Here is a 21,698-nt window from a genome sequence, read left to right as displayed (position 1 = left end):
AACGTGGAAATATGATTTAAAAAATAGCGCGGATCGCTCTCTGCATTAGCACCATTTTTATTTATTGCGGACTATTATTCTCATCTTTATTAGTTGTTGTTTCACGAATTTTCGGCCAACTATTCCTCTGGCCTTCATGAAAAGAAGTCCTTTTATAAATGTTCAGTAACTTTTTCCTTTTATTATTCTTAAAGAGTAAAACTTTTCTTATTCATGAAAGGAGTTAAGCCTACGTAAATAAATAAATGTTTGTACACGTGACAAATTATCAATAAATGGTTTAGTTACTTTTTTTAAAAAATGTTTGTAAAAGTGCGAAAGGCGACGTTGTTGTATACTCCCATGCTTAATTTCTATACTTATAGGTTTTTGGAATTTTTTTTCACTGGATTATTATTGATTGGACACTAATTAAACAGATTATTAAAAAAAAAAATGTAAAAAAGAAATCATTATTTCGACATTTGAAAGTAGTGCTCACTTTTTAGTTACAACGTTCTGATAAATCAGTCACCCATTTTGTAAGCAATAAAAACGCGGTATATCAAAACCATAGAAAGTAAAAATAATGAGTCTCTACCGCATTTGTAAGTCAGAAATATATTTGTTTCTCAAAGAAAAAAAAATAGAGAGAACAGGACTTTTTTTATTGTTTTCATGAAAATAAAGTTTCGAGATTTTTAATTATTTTTTTTTTTTTTACTTATTTAGTCAGTTTGTGGTTTTTTTTTTTTTTAAATTGTTTTTGTGAAAGGTGAGTTTTTTTTCAAAACTTTTGTTTTGTTTCTTTTTAATTTTTTTAAAGTATTATAAATTTCACTAACATGCTGGAGAAATGTTTAATAATTTGGTATTTTTTTAGATTAGGTCCACCTCCACAATTTTCCTTTCAATGACGACATGTATAGGTTTCCGAGTATGCTGAACACGCAAATTGCATTGAAATTTTGCGGAAATAAATAGTTATATTATGCATTGTATTCTTCGGCGGCCATCTTTTTATGTGCACACGCGCCATAAACAAATACACACACGTAAAAAAGATGGCCGCCAAAGATTACAATGCATAATACAACTTTTTATATCTTGATAACTACTTATTTCTGCAAAATTTCGATGCGATTTTCGTATTCAGCATAGTCGAAAACCATTTCAAGTCGTCATTTAAAAGAAAATTGAGGAGGTGGACCTAATCTAAAAATTTACCAATAATTTTTAATCCCGTACGCCTCCCGATACATTGCTTCGTCAACATGCGACCATTTTATATCTCCCGAAGACACTTCCGTATTTAGAAAATAAATAAAAAGTGACCAATTTACCAGAACGTGTTAACTAAAAAGTGAGTATCCCTTTCAAATGTTGAAATGATTTTTTTTTTTTTCAATTTTTTTTCATAATCTGGTTAGTGTTCAATCAATAATAATCCAGTGAAAAAATTTAAAAAAACCTATCAGTATAGAAACTCCACCACGTAAGTAAATAAAAAAAAAATGTTACGTGCGCATGCGTTAGCCTTGACTAGGGGGGTACTAAGGGAACGACCATTAAATAATTCTGCGGGTCGCCATGGAACTCAACGCCCAAGGAGTATCAAAATAGTTTTCATGATCTGAAGAAATTTTTTTTTTCCGAAAAGTGGGTGATCACTTTTCCATCTAAATTTAACTTAAAATGAGCACCCACTTTCTGGCCACCTGAGGAAGGGGCATTTATTTTCGTGTTTATTGGCTTAAAGGTTTTTTTAACAAGGCAGTTTGGTACGCGAATGCATATTTAACAGTTTTCGTTTATGCTCACGCATAGCATAAACAAAGGCTACGTCTGCGAAATGGAAAATAGTCCCAGAGTTCAGGGGTTAATACCATGCAAAAGAAATCAAACAAAAAGACTTTTTAGCCAAGAAACACACAGAAAGAAAAAAAAAAATAGCATTCATTTTTTTTTCTATCGAATTCATTTGCTGTTTTTATTGAAAACTATTTTCCCCCGGATTTTTTATATAATTTTCCATTAAGGGCTGTGCGTCTCACGTTCGTAAATAACAAAATTTTTTTTGTAGATTTTGGTGTGCTAAAAACGAATCTGCAAACCGTTTCCGTCACAAAAAAATAGTTTTTATGACATGAAGAAATTACTTTTTCGAAAAAGTGGCGATCACTTTTCCATGTAAATTTAACTTAAAACGAGCACCCACTTTCTAGCCACCTGAGAGAGGGGGGATTTTTTCCCATGTTTATTGGCTAAACAGCTTTCGTTTATGCTTACGCATAGCGTAAACGAAGGCTACGGCTGTTAAATGGAAAATAGTCCCAGAGTTCAGGGGTTATTACCATGCAAAAGAAATCAAACAAAAACTTTTTAGCCAAGAAACAGAAAAATGCCCCTCTCTCAGGTGGCCAGAAAGTGGGTGCTCATTCTAAGTTAAATTTACATTGAAAAGTGATCACCCACTTTTCGAAAAAGTAATTTCATGAATGTCATGAAAACCTTTTTTTTGCTACGTAAACGGTTTGCAGATTCGTTTTTAGCACACCGAAATCTACAATAAAATATTTCGTTATATATGAACGTGAAACGGGCCTTAAAGTAAAATAATACCGGATTTTTTTGAACAGATTTGCCGTTTAGTTGTACAAATATCCTCAAACCAGGTAATCACTAAAAGGGATTTTTAAAAGTCGTCACCTGTATCGAGCAAAAGTTTAAAACCACCGATTATATGCCAGCCTACATCATGGTAACATATATTGAGTGAGTTCCTAACAGTATTTTTAGTTTAAACTCATTTTCCCAAAATTTCCCCAAACTTAACGTGTTCGATACAGTCTGCCGCCATTTGTATTTTTCAGATATACCGATAAACATTGAATGTTTTTGAACCGATTATACATTACATAAAAACACTAAAATCTTATCCAGTTAGGTAGAACACTTACTTTTCTTGCCTTTGATAACATTTATTTGTTATATATTTATTTTTTGACAACTTCTTTGTATCTGTGTTTAGTAATATAACCCCTTTTCATTTAATGTAACGTTTAGTCGGCTCGAAAAACAGTGTTTATTGGTGTATTTGAAAGCTACAAATGGTGGTGAACACTGTTGATTACTTTAAGTTAGAGAAAGTGAGTTAAAACTAAAAAAACTATACAAAATACTGTCAGAAACCTATCCATTATGCCAGCCTATGTCATGGTAACATATGTTCAGTGAGTTTCAGACACTGTTTTGTATAGTTTTTAGTTTTCAACTTACTTTCCCAAACTTAACGTATTCAACAGAATTCGCGACCATTTCTGTTTTTTGAGCCAATTAAACATTTTACATTACATAAAAACACTAAACAATTATCCAATTAGGTAGAAATGTAAATTACCTTACCTTTGCTTTCATTTATTTGTTTTTGGACGACTTTTTCGAATCTGTGTATAGTAACCCCCCTCCCCCCACCATCAACCAAATATTAATTACTAAATCACATTTTTTAAAACAACAAAAAAAAAAGCATTTAGCGTTTCAACATTTTTGCTACGTTCGGCTTCATCCACTGATTGTTGGTCAAGTCCAAAACATGAATGATTGACAGAAACTCTCGAGGATCCAGATCAAATTCTGCAAGAGTACCATTTTTTTCAGTTTCGCCTTCTTTTTCACTTTTTGCAGTGGATTGCTGTACTAATATAAGAAACATGCATTTTCTCTTTTATTAAATTTTTCCATTACACCAAATTGAGCCACTGCAACGCGTGGCAGGGTACAGCTAGTATATATATATTTTCAAGTTATATATATATATGTATATATATATATATATATATATTTTTTTTTTTTTTTCATAAGTTTTGGTTTCGGTTTCGATTCAAGCTAATGCCCCCAATCATATATATATATATATATATTTTATTTTTGAAATCACAACTTTATAACATATAAAAATCGATAGAACATTAACTCTATAATAATATGTATGAAATCTGCAAGAATTAAAATATCATAATTAAGCATATTTTATGACCAGGCTATGCGGGGCGTCCCTGCTAGCTTAGATAAATACTATTGCAGTTTTAACAAAAAGCTACAATAATATCAGAGCGTCTCCATTTACATTGAACATCTACAGAATGCCAACATCAATATATTGCATATGAATGAGTCCCCTGTGGAATTTCCACAGATCCCGTTGGTAATATACAATAATAATAATAAGAAGAAGAAGAGGAGGAAGAAGAAGAAGATTTTTTTAAATTAAAAAATAAATAAATAAAATTTTAGAAAAAGGAGCATCAGTAGTTATTCCAATGAAGATAAATTGTCTTTGCCAATGAGAAATCGGTGGTTGTTGTGATTATGCAAATTCATTTGTAAAGGTTATCAAAAGGGATAGAGAGTACTGGAAATCTGGGGAGACTTGTTGTCACTCAGACTCCAGGGAACACCACCAGTTGTCAGTGAGTAATCTCTGATGATAGCCCATGTGAGAACTCCTAGTGAGTACAATGATAATAATAATAACAATAATAATAAAAAATAATATTAAGGCTTATTACCACCCAAATCCCAATGAAGACCAATGCTCATTGCCAGTGAGAAATCGATGGTAAGTGGCTGTTGCTATAATGTAAACTCATTTGTGAAAGAATTATACACAATATCAACTTACCAATTCCGGCAAAAAAAATGATGAAAACGATTGTGGACATGATGTCTTGGGTACCAAAGGAGAACAGATCACTGTTGTTAATGCCACGTCCGATTCTGACTGGCTTCTCTCGATTTAATGCTCTTTTTATGAATACAAGTTCCCTAATGGGATATTCTTTATTGTTCCCCAAATTGCTATGTGACCGGATGTCAACATGGCTACTTGAGACTTGATCGATATTGATGTGACACGAAATCGATCACACTGTGTCCTTTTCATGTTTTAAATAATGTATTTAATTACTCTGGATTAATACTGGGCTTTTCATTCACTTTCGAAGACGGCTAAGTGGTTAACGATACAGACTGATAACCTGGTTGTTCCAAGTTCGAATCCAGCAGGCTTTATAGCAGCATATTTAATTAGGGTAACTTTCACATGGTTCCCCCCACATGTGGTTAATGACACAGGCTGACAACCTGTGCAGGGACGTGCAGAAATGTGGCTGGTAGGGGTGCCCAAGTACCTGCCCCTTTTACTCCTGTTTTAAAAGTGTCAGAGGAATGTATTATAGGCACTGAAACTCCATTATTTTTCACTTTAACACCTGCCCTGAAAAAGTCTCCGCACGTCACTGAACCTGGGTGTGCTAAGTTCGAATTCAGCAGGTTTTATAGTTCCATTTTCAATTAGGGGTGCTTGGTAACTTTCACGTGGTCCTTCCCACAAGAATGACAGCAACAGAATCAGGAAGGTGGCGGTGGTGATGTGGTTAACATCACAACCTGGATGTGCCAAGTGCGAATCTAGTTCCACAGAAACCCTTTCACTGAAGATGTTGGCAACCTTCACCACATGTTCCCTCTCGATGTCTTTCTAGAAAAAATTCTAACTAGAAAGATATCCGAGAAACGAATGCCAACGACAGGATCATCAGATTCATAAGAAATGGATTACCCTTCTTTACAACCGCAGTCTCTCTATGCTCTATCGCTATTTTCATGGCAAATGATCGGGTGAAATCCAATCTATGGTTACCCCTTGCAAAACTTTCACAAAAAAACACTCGACTAGCTACAACCACTATATATGATTCCCCTCCCTCTCTATCTGTGCCTAAATCTAGATGCAGATTCCATGAACAAAGCTTCGTTCCTAGAACTGCCCGCCTTTGGAACACTGTTTTGTTGGCCTGCTTCCCAGTTGAATACCACATGGTAGCCTTCAAATCCAATGTAAACAAATTCTTGTTGAGCCGTCCCCATAAATAATCAAATTCTACCCAATTTACACCATTAACGATTACTACACTACCATTTTACATTCATTAATCCTTATCCTCGAGTGGCCATTGGGCCTTGATAAGTGGTGACTCCTTATCCATATATATACGGCACAATCACGTTGACACACCGGTTCTCGCCAGATCACCGGAGTTAAGCAACGTTGAGCCTGGCCAGTACCAGATGGGTGACCATTTGAGAAGGCGAGGCACTGTATGCACCGCAAGGTAAAATACCAGGTTGAGAAACTGGTGCGGTCTATCCTTCACTCGAGGGTAGATGGGACTCTCTTAAGCCATGGTAGGCACCCCATCTAGTGATGGCGTCACTATAAAAAATACCCTTGATAGTCCTGGCGAAGCATCAAGTATTCAGCTCTTGTCAGGATTTGAATTACACTACAAACTCGTGCAGGGAGTTCAATCTCGGTTGCGGCTGTGCTGGAGTGATGGAGGGATGGAATGCCCAATCGATAATCAATAAGCACAAATAGTTGAAAATGATGAAAAAGAAAAAAAAAATCGTAAGGGGGTTCCGACCGTTCAGGTTCACCAGCAGTTCTAAAAGTATTGAGCACCTTTTGATGGCTATATACCAGTTTAAGCGAATTTCTTAAATGCTGCCTCAGTCTAGAAAGATTTCTCTGTACGGTCTGTTGCAACGGGCTTGTTACTTTACAATCCGTAAATTTCATTTTTTTTTTAAATAAAAAGCTTAAAATCAAAACAAACTGGATATAATTTAATTTTTTAAATAACAAAATTATTTTTTCACTAAAAAAAAAAAAACGTTTTTATATTTTAAAAGTGATTACTTATTATTATCTGTTATATGTCTCCTTGAAGGTAAAGCGCTGGATGTACTGCAAAGTAAAATACCAGGTTGAGAAACTGGCGTGGTCTATCTTTCTCTCGAGGGTAGATATGACTCTCTTAAGCCATGGTAGGCAACCCATCTAGTGATGGAATCACAATAAAAAATACCCTTGCCACCAAAAAGATTTGAATTACACTACAAACTCGTGCAGTGAGTTCAGTCTCGGCTACGGCCGCACTGAATGGATGGAACCTTTATCCTTGAGTGGCCTTCGGGTCTTGATAAGTGGTGACTCCCAAGTAAAAAAAAAACAAAAATGAACCAATCCTCTTCGGCGTTGTCTCACTGTTTACCTTATAAAATACTGACTCCTCATTTTATTGAATGGAGGTAAAGGTGGCTAAGTGGTTAAAGATACAAACTGACGACACGGTTGAGCCAAGTTCGAATCCAGTTCGTTCCACAGAAACATTTTCACTTATAATGGTTGTAATCTGCATGTAAGTATCCGATGTCCTTCTAGAAAGAAGTCTAAATAGAAAGATATTGGGTAAACGAATGCCAACAATAAAATCTATATATTAATACGATAGCGTGTATGTTATTTTCTGTGTCACGCTTACATCTGGGTCGTTTAATTGTTATGTACTTCCATTTCTTGTCACAAATAATTTTACCAAGAATTCTTCATAAGTTGTACTTTCGGTTTCAATTATAACTGATGGCACTCTAGTAATTTATTTTTTTTATAAATAATTTTATCAAGAATTTTTCATAACTTTTGGTTTCGCTTTCAATTATGGCTGAAGGAACTCAAGTTATATATATATATATGTGTGTGTGTGTATTATTACTCATTGGACTACTGTTCTCATCTTGAGTGTGATTTTCTCAACGTTTTGGTCGATATAACCTCCGACCTTCTTCAGGTATATCTTGTCAAACTCGGGAATGTTTCTGTCAAACTCGGGAATTTGGACGGAATTTCTAGCAGAATCCTTTATTTAATTCACGGGGTCAGCATGCTCTTGGTCCGTCAGCCATGACTGAATAGAGGTCCTAAGTAATTCGCAAATGTATATTTCGGTCGCCCACACTGAGGATTGAACCTTCAACCTTCAGGAGAATATCACTTTCACAATTGATTTTTTCCAGTACTCTAACCACTGCACCAGAAGGATTTCTCAACTATGCCTAATGTAGCACAAACTATTATAAACACTAATAATAAGAAAATAGAATCAGCGCAGAAAATAATTAATGGCAACCCTAGTCTAGCCCAACCAAACTGCAATTGTAACGACCCAACTAAATGGCCACTGGAGAATGACTGTGTACACTCAGGCGTCATATATTCATGTACAGTAACAGAACTCCCACCTAATACGACAACTAATAACCTGACAGCCCAAACCTATAGTACCAGTTACACCAGAGAGAATCCATATAACCCAATAAGCAATATTACACAATCTGAACAACTGACCACAGAGCAGATAGGTATAAGCTCTACAGAACCTGAACATAGAAACTCAAGCCACCCTCAGATAAATGAAGAACCTCTAGATACACCACACAGAAGCCCTATAATACATACTCACATAGGATTATCCTCCTTCCTGATAAAGGCCAGAATTGCAAACCATTTACAATCAATCTCAAAGGAGAACCCTAAAACAAAAACTACCCTATCTAACCTAGTTAGAAATCTAAAACAAAACAAAATAGACTTCACATTAAAATGGAAAATACTAAGGAAATCCAAGTCATACAGCCCAGGATCTAAATACTGCCTTCTATGTAATGCAGAGGCAACCAAGATTATAACGGCGCCTAAAAAATTAAACATCCTCAATTCAAAACAAGAGATAATTTGCAGTTGCAGGAACAAGAGAAAGTTCAGATACGTAAATGCAATTAACCCCACTGAAAATGCACCACCGGACAGGTATTAGCTTATTGCGCTTCCTCACCATCCATAAAATTCAACAATATCCATCACTAACCGTTTCTCCTAGTATAGAACTATTGGACGACACCCCAAACTAAATCTTTTTTTTTTTTTTTAACCACCCATAAACTCTCGCGATCTGAAAAAATCGCCATAAAAATCTTCAACTCTTTAATATAAAATATTAGCACACCCTCTGAACACACAACCATTACATAACTTTAAATAAATTTCCAACCTAGAATAGCCTGCATTTTGGCAAGGCCTAATTAACACTATATCTGCTTTAATCATAAGCCCATAAACAACTTTGCCTAACAAACCCTACCCCCGTAAACATGTACGCTTAATACCACCTGTTAAACTGCAACCAAACCACCAATGCAACGACAATATAACCTAAACAATATAAAATCCAGGCCCAATGAAAATATAGCTTAGAAACCACCTCACAGGGCTAAAGACTTAAAACCTAAATTTAGAACTATATAACTACCACTCCTAAACCCCACTGGCGAGCCCCCAACCCTCAATAAGAAAATATAACATAAGAAAAGCTCCCCCGATTCAACCCAACCCAACTCCGTCACATATCCTTATCTCTATCCTACCCCCTCCGGCTACCAGCCAAGCGTTCCATCTAGATGCTACTTCCTACTGATAATATAACTTAGATTTGAATACAGTTGAACCAGTCCAGCTACGGGTAATTTCCATCACAAGAGTCTCTGTTGAAAAAATAGTTTTTTACCAGCCAAATTAGGAGGAATAAGAATTCACCAGACTAAAACAAATTATTTGGAGAAATATGGAAATTTAAAGGACTGCTATAAACTATACTTCTTGTATCTCTTGGAGATTAGAACTACTACATTAAGTATTTATGGCGATTCGATGGACCTGTCCCTCGTGTTCATAAACGAGAAAGTATGTATTCAAATTTCTAGGCCTGGCCTGTCTATATAAACATAAATTTTATGGCCTTTATAATCGAACTTCAAGAAATTTAAAGTATTCCTAGTGAAGCAATCCTTTGATTTAATTTAAACCCAAGGGCCTTTTGTTCACCGAACTCTTATGCTTTCCCGGCTTATTCTACATGTATTTTTTTTTATACGGATATATGTATGTGTATGCATAATTGGTAATTGGTTTAACTTAATTTATTAAAAAAAAAAAAAAAAAAAAAAATATCTATTTTTACTAATGAGTAATTTTTAATGATTTAAGGTGGTTTATATTTATTAAATTTAAACCAACGTTTATGATTACATGATAGAAGCTCATGTCTTGAATTTACTAGTTTGGTTGTGCTTTTTATATCTTCATATTTTAAAATTTTTAGGGTTTCTTTTGTACATAATGTACAAAATTTATCTCCTGGTTTATATGATTTGCAAGTCTCAATTATTTGCCATTTTAAGTTGAAAGAAATATTGCTATTTTTTAGTTGCCAAATATAGTTGGATAGAGTAGTTTGGTTTGATAGAGAGTTATTTTTAAAAGAATGTTTGTGCGTTGAAATTCTATGTTTTATTGGGCCAGATGTGGAACCAATATATATTACCTCTTGATTATTATGATTATTTTCCGTTAGGTCTATTGTTGGATTATAATGTGGTGGGTTGGTTAATAATTGATCGGTAGATTGATTTAAGTTGGTGTTATTATTTAATCTGGTAGTTGAGTTATGGCTGTTGATAGGTTCTTGTATATTTGGAGTTTTTGATACTGTGCAGCTATAGATAACATTTTTAATTTTACATGAGCCTTGTAGGGGACATTTATTTTTTCTTCTACAGTTACAGTCCGATGTATTTTGTATAGTTGCATTTTGTAGTTTATTAATTTTATTATTATTAGAGCTAATTATTTTCTGATGAAGGTTAGGCATAGTAGAGTAAGAGACTTTAATTGTGTTCTTATTGAAAATCTTATTATATCTATGGGGGGCTTTAAAGTTCTTATCTAATATTTTAAAAAATTCTCTAGCTATGTTTGTTTCTAGGTTTTTGGAATACGGGGGGTTGAACCATAGGATCTCCTTGTGTCTATTCTTACGTTTGCGGGTTTTAGTTTGTTGTTTATTTATATTATTATCTAATATTTTTTTTAATAAATTAAGTTAAACCAATTACCGCCCTTAGACTCGTAAATCAAATAATAAATAAAGCCATGACAATTATCTCCCCTTAAAAACTTGCAAAATAAATACTCTCTCTCTATAGATATTAACTGTAGCGTCTTTAAATCAAAATACGCTAACGGAAACAATTTACTGCACGAGCGTCGCCCTTTTAAAATTCATCATTCAATAAAATAAAAAGCTATAGCAAACATCTAAATGACTACTTTAAATACAGTTCCTGATTTCAAAAAAAGAAAATCTAAAAGGTAACTATATCTATATATTTTTAAATCAAATTTATTATGTAAATTCAAAAAAAATATATATTTTTTCTACTCATTTCTATCTCTAACCTATACCAATTTTCTTATTAATTTTCTTATAAATTTTAAATCCAAACCTTTTACTTCAATTTTTCAGATTCATCTGCCTTACTTTTAATGCTAGGTTTATTTTTGGTGTCTTTTCAATTCAATAGAAATCCTCCTAAATTTGCTGATGAGGAGACCGTGCTTACCAAAAAAACTATGTATAATTGTTCTACGTTACTTCATGTATACCACAAATAAAAAGCACGGATTTCCGAAACGATCGTACAGATAATTGACTTTGTTGTTGTTCCTTCTTATGAAACTGATTTTTAATTTAATTAAATTTTGATTTTTAAATTTTAAAAATTTAAAAAATTTTTAAATTATAAATCACATTACTTAATATATATATATATATATATATATATATATATATATATATATATATATATATATATATATATATATATGCGGGGATATATATATATATACGGATATATATATATATATATATATATACATATATATATATATATATATACGTATATATATATATATATATACGGATATATATATATATATATATATACATATATATATATATATATATATATACGTATATATATATATATGTATATGTACGGATATATATATATATATATATATATATATATATATATAGTCGTATATATATATATATATATATATACGGATATATATATATATATATATATACGGATATATATATATATATATACATATATATATATATATATATATATATATATCAAGTTAAATTGAATAAAATTTACACACAATCTTTGAACAGATATCATCCATCTAAAACTAAAACAGAAATGAAGATATACTCAGTTGACAAATATTAACAAAAAATACAAATTATCCAAAAGTATTTAACACATTTAGTAATCGTTAGTTGTATATCCTCTGTTTTGCTTTTCAGCCCCAAATGCTTTCCATAACTGCTTACTAGTTTCTCACAAGAACTTGCTCGTAGTTTTATCCATTCTTCTCTGCAAAATTTCTTTAATCCTTAGATATTCTTGGGATCTCTAACACGCACTCTTAACTTCCACGTTTTCCACAGATTTTTGTTATTGGTTAGGCCACTGTAGGACACTAATCCCATTATCCTTAAACCATTTAATAATTATTTTAGCCTTGTGCTTGGGATTTTTGTCTTGCTGGAAGATAAAGTCACGGCCCAATCCTAAATCTGCGGCACTCTTGAACAGATGTGTTGACAAAATCTTTGTGTATTTTGCTGCATTAATTTGCCATTCTATGATTTCCATTCCTTGTACTCCATTTGCAGAAAAATAGCCCCAAATAATCACACTTCCATCTCCAAATTTTACAGTTTAAATTCTATGCCCATTATCCTCCATACACCGGTGTGCATCTTTCTTCTGAAAAGCTCAATTTTTGTTTCATCTGATTAAATAACTTTGTTGCAAAAGTCATCCGATTCACAATGATATTCACAAACAAATTTCAAACGATCTTTCACATATCTAGGACTCAACAATGGAGTCTTTCTCGGTAATCTAGAATACAGGTCTGTACGATTCAATGATCTCTTGATTGTCTCCTTGCTTACTTCAATACCTGCTTTCTACAAATCCTTCTGAATTCCTGAACAAGTCAGAAATTGTTCTTTCTTCACGTTACGAGCAATGTAACGCACAGTAACGTCATTTAATTTACGTGGCCAACCACTTCTTAGTATGACCATTCGTTGTTTTCCACTTTCTCACGACAGCCCCGAGTGTACTAACCACCGAAGTTAGTTTTGAAGCAATTTTCCTGCATACTTTTCATCTTTATGCCTTGCTATGATTTCCTGGCGCATATCATTAGTCAATTCCTTTGTTTTAACCATTTTTTTTTTTTTTTTACATAGGCATCACCACTTATCAAGGCCAAGAGGCCACTCGAGGATAAGGGTTAAAGAGTGTACAGTAGAAATTGGACAATATAGTAACCGTTAGTAATGGAGATTCGGTAAAATTGTTAACTTATATGGAACGGCTCATCAAAAACTTGTTTACGTTAGACTTGAAGACAGCCATATTGTAGTCAGTTGGAAAGCAGAAAAACGGAAGACAATTCCATAGGCGTGCAGTTCTAAGAAAGAAGCTTTGCTCATAAAATCTACGCTTAGGTTTAGGTACAGATAAAGAGTGGGGGAAACTAGTGATAGTGTTTTCTGCTAGACGGGTGTTTCTTGTGAAAGTTTGGCGAGGGGAGATCATAGATTGGAGTTCAGCCGAGCACCTGCCATGAAAATAACGATAAAGCAGAGACAAACTCTCAACATCTCTTCTGTGAGAAAGAGGTTGCAGGGAAGAGAAAAGGACATCCCTCACAAGGCTACGAAGTCTATTTTGAACCCTATCAAGGCAAGATAAGTCCTTTCTAGCAGCTCCTGCCCAGATGTGGCAACAGTACTCCATCCTTGGACGTACCTGGCTCTTATATAGATAGAGAATTGCATCAGCAGTGAGATATCTACTGGATCAATAGAAGGATCCCACCATTTTTCCAGCGGCCTTGGCAACGGATTTAATGTATGTGTTCCATTTAAGATCAAGAGTAAAATTCAAGTCTCCCCAAGACGAGAGTCATTCATTTCAATTGATGCCAGATTGGGATCATAGCGTTGATGATGTAAAGATAAAAGCTTGGTTTTAGATGCATTATAAGTAACAAGTCACCTCTTTCCCCATTGTACCACTTGCTCAAAATCAGAGGAGAGAGAATCAGAGAGAACTTGGTCGTTTACGGTCTTAGATGTGCTACCATAGATAGTAGTGTCATCAGCATAGATGTCTATGAATGATGTAAGGATGTGATTTGGGAGATCATTGATATATATCAGGAAGAGATTTTGGCCCAGGATGGACCCCTGAGGGAATCCAGCATTAATATTAAGAGCTTCTGATTTCTGCCCATCAACCACTACTCTTATGAACCTATCAGAGAGGAGAAGACATTTCCAGCTATACCGTAGCTGGAGATCTTGTGAAGTAAACCTTTATGCCATACTCTATCAAAGGCCTTTGATATGTCAAGAGCAATTGCCCTATAAAGGTAAAACAGTAATGAAAGAAACAACCTGCACGGTGTCTGTTATCAACTATAAAGAGCCGGAACGTTAGGGTGTTTTCTGCTTGGTTGAAATATAGTAGCAAGCTTAAGAAAGATATTTTAACATGTGTTAAATACGTTTGCATATGGGTAATTTACCCGGTTGTTTTGAGGTGTATGCTGAGCAAAACAAAAAAAAAACGGTCAATTTTTTTAACTTTGACCCCTATTATGACCCCTTAAAATTTATTGTTTAGGGCTAAAATCAAGTTATTAAGTTAGATCCATGTCCAAGGAACCTATATCTAAAATTCCACGTGTTTAGACCCAAAATTGTAGGAGGAGTTTGGTAGAGTTCTCAAAGGTCAAATCGTTGAACTTTGACCCCTTAATCGACAAATTTCTGTCCGAAAACCAATCACATCGATTTTCCCAAATCTCAGTACCCTGTATATCAAATTTCGAGTCTGTAGACTAAAAATTGACAGAGATATTGCGTAGGGAAATGTACACACACACACACACACACACACTTTCAATTATATATATATATATATATATATATATATATATATATATATATATATATATATATGGTGAATTAAGCTTTTTTATACGGTTGGGATTAAATTATTTATAAATACTGTTATTTATATTAAACTGAAGTTTACCATTGCGTATATCAGGTAATCACTACATCCTTTTGATTTCATTACTCTTTGACTTACTTGCAGTTTCATCAAATACTTTTGCAAGCAAAATCCGATCCCGCATTTTGCTAAATCCTACCCTCTGACGAGAAGGAAAGTATTTCTTCGAAACTCCGCGGATTAAGGACTATCTACTAATTTAGTGTTTCCTTTTCAAATTGAATATGTTTTTAATTCTTTTTTAAAGTGTTTTTTTAACATGTTTTATTAACTATTGGCTGTTATATATATATATATATATATATATATATATATATATATATATAGATAGATAGATAGATAGATAGACGTTATTTTTTTTAGATGGTCGTCACCACTTATCAAGGCCCGGAGGCTACTCGAGGATTCTTCCTGCGCTAAACCAATGACTTTTCATCACAATTCACATTAATTGTTGGTGTGGGTCTTGGTTATGCACAAAAATGCTTCAAGATGACTTCTACCAAGACCAGGGACCACGCCACACTACCAATGATAATGAAGCAAATATGAACCATGATTGATGAATTAATAGCGGAAATTCGACGACGTTCATTTAACGCTGCATGAAAGTCGGTTATTTCGTGTTCAATTCGTGACAAAAGAACCAGTTCAATCCAAACCTTTTTATTACAGAATAATTTGTTCATCATTTGATGTCATCGATTTGAGTGAATGGACGGATCCGGATCTCAATTAAGATCAGGTATTTTCTGTACTCATCAAAGGTTTGATATCAATATAAGTATGACCGCATCGACCATATCGTCCATCAACATCTCATTAAATAAATGTACGAGGGTCGTCTCAAACGTAATGCTTCCTCTTTTCTAACTTTTAAAAAAAAAAACGACCTGACAAGATTTATAGGTCCATCACATCAGGAAGGTTTACCTTGCACCTGGATTCCAGACCAGGTATTTCTGTGCCCGCACAGAGCTGAATAAAAAACAAGAGACGTTCCTAAAGTAAGGACTCCTATTTTTTAACTCGAAAAGTTGATGGGCTATGAAGATGGGAGTGGTACCATTAAAACGAGCGACCTTTTGTGCTCCAGAATTCATTTTTCTACATAGTCACACCATTCTCAATGCACTTTTTGCCAGCGATGATTGTGCATGGGCGTCCAGAGCACGCTTTATCACTCAAACCCCTGTCGCTTCACTGAAATCAGCGAACCCATTTCCTAACTGTACTAGCATCAACCGCATTAGCTTTGTAAACGTTCAACAGGCGCCGGTGAATGTTGATCGGTTCATTGTTTTTATGCATGGAGGAATTGAATGACAGGACTGGCTTCCTTTGGCACTAACATCAACAGAGCCTGGGCCATTTTGGAAATAGCTTTTTCCCTGTTGACTGTGTTATGATACTGGCTCTGTGCAGTTCTAGGAAGTCCATCCTCCCAGGATTTGCCTTCTCTTTTGAGAAGGGGTTAGAATATTGCTAATCGCCTGAGATGCCCCTACTGGGGAACACCGTGGCTTTATTTATAGAAGCGAAGAGTTGAGCAGTGATATATATATATATATATATATATATATATATATATATATATATATATATATATATATAATCTGAGGTTATTGTTTTCCAGAGGTTATGTAACCAATGAAGTTTCACAAGGTTAATACAAGAGTGCTCAATATCAAAGTAGAGCAGGGTATACTCTTTATTTGTATTTTATATAAGCAGTAATATGTTGCTACACAGTCATGAGCATGTGCCCTATTCCCTATGTGCCTTTTTTTTCTTTCTATGTTATAGCTGGTTTCGTGTATTACAACATAAAAAGCATGAAATAGAAACTCCATTTAACACAAGACAAACTACGAAATTTAAGGTTTTGGAGAAATTTTATCAACAACAAAACACTAGATTTAATGTGCGTGTTTAAATAAGTTCATTTTCACGTGTCGCCACCTTTCAAAATAATACAAAGTAAAGTGTTGGAATAAACGGAGGAAAAAAAAAAGGAGAATGTTCATAAAGAGTACTTATTCCTTGTTTCTTTTTGTTGGTCGACTAGTGGTCAGAGAGAGGAGTGTTTTCCAGCTTTAACAGCGAAAGCAGCGTAACTTCTCGCTTGACTGCACCTGTGTACTGTTTCCTTGGTGTCTTGTTTTTTTTCTCTGGCCTCGTTTACAAAAATTCTGGGTTTATATTGTTCAACAGACGCATATGTTGTTAAATCTTATTTTTATCGCGCACCATTCTCATTGGCTAATTAATTTTATTATTTTTCTCTTTTTGACCGGATGGGTGCGTCGTGACGCGTTACATACTTTGTCTGTGACAGCTTACGAGTAAACATCCGGTTGGGAGGTTATTACTTTCTTTCATGAATCCCTCCATGGTAAAAGAAAAAAAAAAATAAAGAGTCAACTCCAACACTCTATGTTCTGCTATCAAGAACCTCCCAACTGCAAAACACGATGCACTGCTGACACAATTTTCCACTTCAATAGTCAAGTCCCAAATCCAACCCTTCTGAAAAATCAGATTCTTTTATATCCAACCGGAAGTGTCTCATTTGCATATTGAGCAAGCATATAAAAAGGCGGTCATTTCTTTTTTTCTTTTCTCTTCACTCTTTCTGTCTGCACAAGATCTTATAGACTGCCGAAAGAACAAGTTTGTCACAAATTAAATCATTTAATCACAAATGAAGAAAAACGGGAACTAATCTGTCTTTTGTAATTCAAAACAATTAAACAAAAACAAAATAGTGGTCTTACTTACTAAAAAAAAAAAAATTGTGGTCTTACTTACTAAAAAAAAAAAAAGAAAAAAAAAAGGGCTGAAAAACAAAAGGACACGGAATAAAAATTCAATAAAAATTGTCTTTCATAAGACCGTATTCAAATGTCTATTTCTTTTCAATCTTTTTTCTTTCAAACGTCACGTTGATAAGAAAGTTCTTGCGGTTTTCAAATTTTAAATTCAGATGAACATATCTCGGCTAAAAAAACAAATCGACACACTTTTGCCAATGCAAAAACAAGTGTATTCATGCCAGTAACATAAAATATTTTGCGTTCTGATGGCGCTGAAGGCGTTTTTGATATTGCTTAGGTTTTTGAAGCATTTTCTCACAGAAAGTTGTCGAGATGCTTAAAAAAGTGGCAGTCGGTAGGTAAAAGGTTCGGTAGAGTATGGCAGATGAAGCAGTGTTTTGAAGCCCAATTTGTTAAACTACTGCAGGTTGGTTTAGCAACGTGTGGTCGGGCATTGTCATGGAGGAAAATTGGGCCTTTTCTCTTGATGAATGCTGAGTGTTATTATCGAAGTTTCTGACGCATTTCATCCATTTGTATACAGTACTTGTCTGCTGTAATGGTTTCGCCTGCATTCAAAAACCTTTAAGGGATGAAACCAGTTGCAGACCACAAAACGGTCAGCATGATTTTCTTCTGGCTTCGGGAAGTGTCATGGAGCTTTGTCAGTGGGGGAGAGATGCTCGTTAACAAGTGTCTAACCACTGACCTCTGCATTACCGGGTGTCGTAAAGAACCTACTTTTCATCGCAAGTCACAACCCGGATGAGAAATTAGTTTGGTATTATTTTGGAAATGAGTAAATTGTATAATTTTTATTTAATTATTTGGGCTATTATCCTCATTTTCTAGTTGTTGTTTATAATTAATTATACACTTTATTTATTTAAATAATCATATTTACTTAGCTTTTATATATATATATATATATATATATATATATATATATATATATATATATATATCGTGTCAGGAGGCTATTACGACACTATATATACATATTTCAAGGCCGTACCAGTGGTTTCATTGCGCTGAATTAATCATAAGAGGTTGGAAAGAGTCAGCGTAAATTCATCAGCGACATTATATATAGTTAACTGATTCTCTGAGGCAGTCAACTGGTTCTGTAAGATAAAAAAAAAAAACAAGGAAAAATGTTCTTTCATACAATTCGATGTTACAAATTACTATCTATCTACCAATTCAATGATATAATGGAATTTGCCTCTCTCTTACCGACATTTCCAAAGACGAAATCGACATCATTAGAAAATGTAGGAACACTGTTTATTAGTAGAAATGAACAATGGATTAAAAAGCAAGCTACACTATTTGATATTCCTATAGGATCTCTGGACTCTGCAAAATCATTGACTCAGTAAGACTATACATATATCCTAAACAATCTAGCTAAGGACACTGAAGTTGAAACAATTGGCCTGTATAGAGATGAGAGTCTTTTTTCGTAAAAAATGCTGACGGCCGTAAATGTGATAGAATCAAAAATATTATCATAAAAGAATTCAAAAGAATTAACCTTAAAGTTGAAATTACCACAAACATAAAATAGTCCACTTCCTAGACATTACATGAAATCTTAAGAAAGGTACATAAGAACCCTATAAAAAAGATAATAGTAACCCTTTATATAGCCATCCTCTCTCAAATCATATCTCAAATACTATCATTAAACATATCCCCAAATCCATAAGTAGAAGAATTAGCTCTAACTCCTCAGCCAAGGAAATTTTTGATAAACATAAAAACTTCTACGATAGAAAATAGTGGATATAAAGAAACTAAGTTAGATTACATTGAACCCACACAAAAAAAAACACTCTCATCTAGTAAAACCAGTAAAAGAAAAATTATTTGGTTTACCTCCCTCTTCAATCAAATGGTCAAAACCAACTTTGTAAAAAAATTCATTAATCTCATTAAGCTACACCACTCCGACAACATCCTCCACAAAATATTTAATAAAAATACTATTAAATTGAGCTATAGTTGCGGCAATAAGTTGGAAAAAATAATAAAAAACCATAATAATGAAATTTTAAATAAAATCACAGAATCTAATTAAAAGAAAATAATAGAAACTTTAATGGTAAAAATAAATCTAAATGCCCCTCACACAGAACTGCCTTACAACCTCTGTGATATTGTTATGGAGAGGCAAGGTGCGAATGTCCGGCCGACAAAAACGTAACCCGGGAATTGTGATGACCTGGTCCTATGACGCAAATCGTTTTATGAGTCAGGTCGTTTTATGGAGAAAGGTGCGAATGAACTCATGTTCAGGCAGACAAAAAATGTAACCCGGGAATTGTGATGATCTGGAGATGACGTAATTCGGTCATGGGTCAGACAAAAATCAAACACCAGGCTGGTCAAAATATGGATCAATGACGTCAATTGGTTTATGGGTTACCAGATCGAGGAAGTCCATAAAAGTGAGATGGTAAACAAAACAAAGGGGAGACGAAGAAAGAGAGACAGACGACGAGGAACTGCCTGTCCGTTAGCAACCCACACCTCTCCCACCACCTCCTCCACCGCCGTATTGTGTATTCATATGAATGTTTAATAAATAAACCAAGTCTGGTTTATAACAAAGTGTCTCGTTATTCATTGATAAATGAAATCAGCTGTCATTTCAATCACTAGACGATTTATAACAGACATATACGTAACATTTTCGAAGAGACAGTTTTAGAGAAACATTTTTAGGAAAAGGGTTTTAAATGATAGACGCGTGTGAGAGAAAGCGAGAGAAATTGTGATATAGTAAGCACACAAAAGAGTGAGTACAAAATCATAAGTTAACAAAATAAGTATCATACACACACACACACACACACACACACACACACACACACACACATATATATATATTATATGGAAAAATGCGCGCATGAAAAGTAATATTCTTAAGATTTTATTAAACCTGGAAAAGTAAAGGACAAGAAATTCAACCTGGAAAAGTAAAGAACAAGATATTCTAGTAAAGTAAAAAATAAGAATTTTTTAGACTTAAAATATTGCAGCTACAAATAAAATTTGAATATTGATAAATATTTTATTTATTATTTGCATATGTTGTTGTTTATTGTTGAGTTAGAAAGGGTGTCAGTCGCTGGATTGAACTTATTTCCCCCTATTATTTGCATATATTTATGTAGTGAAAATTGTTTGAATAAAATTAATTCATTAGTTAGTTAGTTAGTAGATGGAATTAATAATTTTATAATTTACATAAAAATTAATAATTTTATTATATCATAATTAGGATCATTTAATTCTTTCTAAGTCAACAATAAACATATGCAAATAATAAATAAAATATTTATCAATATTCAAATTTTATTTGTAGCTGCAATATTTTAAGTCTAAAAAATTCTTATTTTTTACTTTACTAGAATATCTTGTTCTTTACTTTTCCAGGTTGAATTTCTTGTCCTTTACTTTTCCAGGTTTAATAAAATCTTAAGAATATTACTTTTCATGCGCGCATTTTTCCATATAATCCATGATTTTTCCAGGCATTGCTATTGTATTAATATATAAATTTATAATATTTATTAATGATTGTCAAAAAAAAATTAGCTCTCAAACACACATTTATGCAATATTTATCATTCAATCACAGTAGTTCCGAGCCAGGGTCTCTACCGAGACTGCGGTTCATGAATTCGTGATCTGTATAGAGCGTAAACTAACAAAAAAAGAAGATGGCACTCGGTGTCTTTTTAGATATCGTTGGAGCTTTTGACAACATACCCTTCAGTAGTATGTTCAAGTCGCTACGAGAACTCAATGTGCCACCAGTACTTATCCGATGGATTGAGTATATGGTGAGGCACAGAACAGTTCAAGTAGGACTACTGAGGGCAACTGTTAAAAGGGAAGTAGTTAAATGAAACCCCCAAAGTGGGATTTTATCACCTTTACTATGGAACTGTATGCTGAATCCTCTTTTAAAGGAGT

The 21,698-nt window shown here is 33.8% G+C and overlaps 1 protein-coding gene across 2 annotated transcripts in view; it reads right to left on the bottom strand.

The window, feature by feature from the left end:
* The window catches only part of LOC145266719 (killer cell lectin-like receptor subfamily F member 1), a 39,111-nt gene extending 21,452 nt beyond the window's left edge, over positions 1-17,659 (bottom strand). Inside the window, exon 1 of one of the 2 annotated variants that reach the window (XM_080122640.1) lies at positions 16,932-17,659. Coding sequence is in view for 1 of the 2 variants with exons in the window: in XM_080122639.1 (XP_079978765.1) it covers positions 4,664-4,703 (40 nt within the window). In the remaining variant the exon portion in view is untranslated. Of the gene's footprint in view, positions 1-4,663; positions 4,826-16,931 lie in introns of those variants that run through there. The other variant, XM_080122639.1, reaches the window with a different exon arrangement.
* Positions 17,660-21,698: the final 4,039 nt, after the last annotated feature.

This window comes from Euprymna scolopes, chromosome 41 (genome assembly GCF_053919585.1).
Source record: "Euprymna scolopes isolate OS-2025 chromosome 41, ASM5391958v1, whole genome shotgun sequence".
Taxonomy (NCBI): domain Eukaryota; kingdom Metazoa; phylum Mollusca; class Cephalopoda; order Sepiida; family Sepiolidae; genus Euprymna; species Euprymna scolopes.
This window is presented reverse-complemented; position numbering and strand designations above follow the sequence as displayed.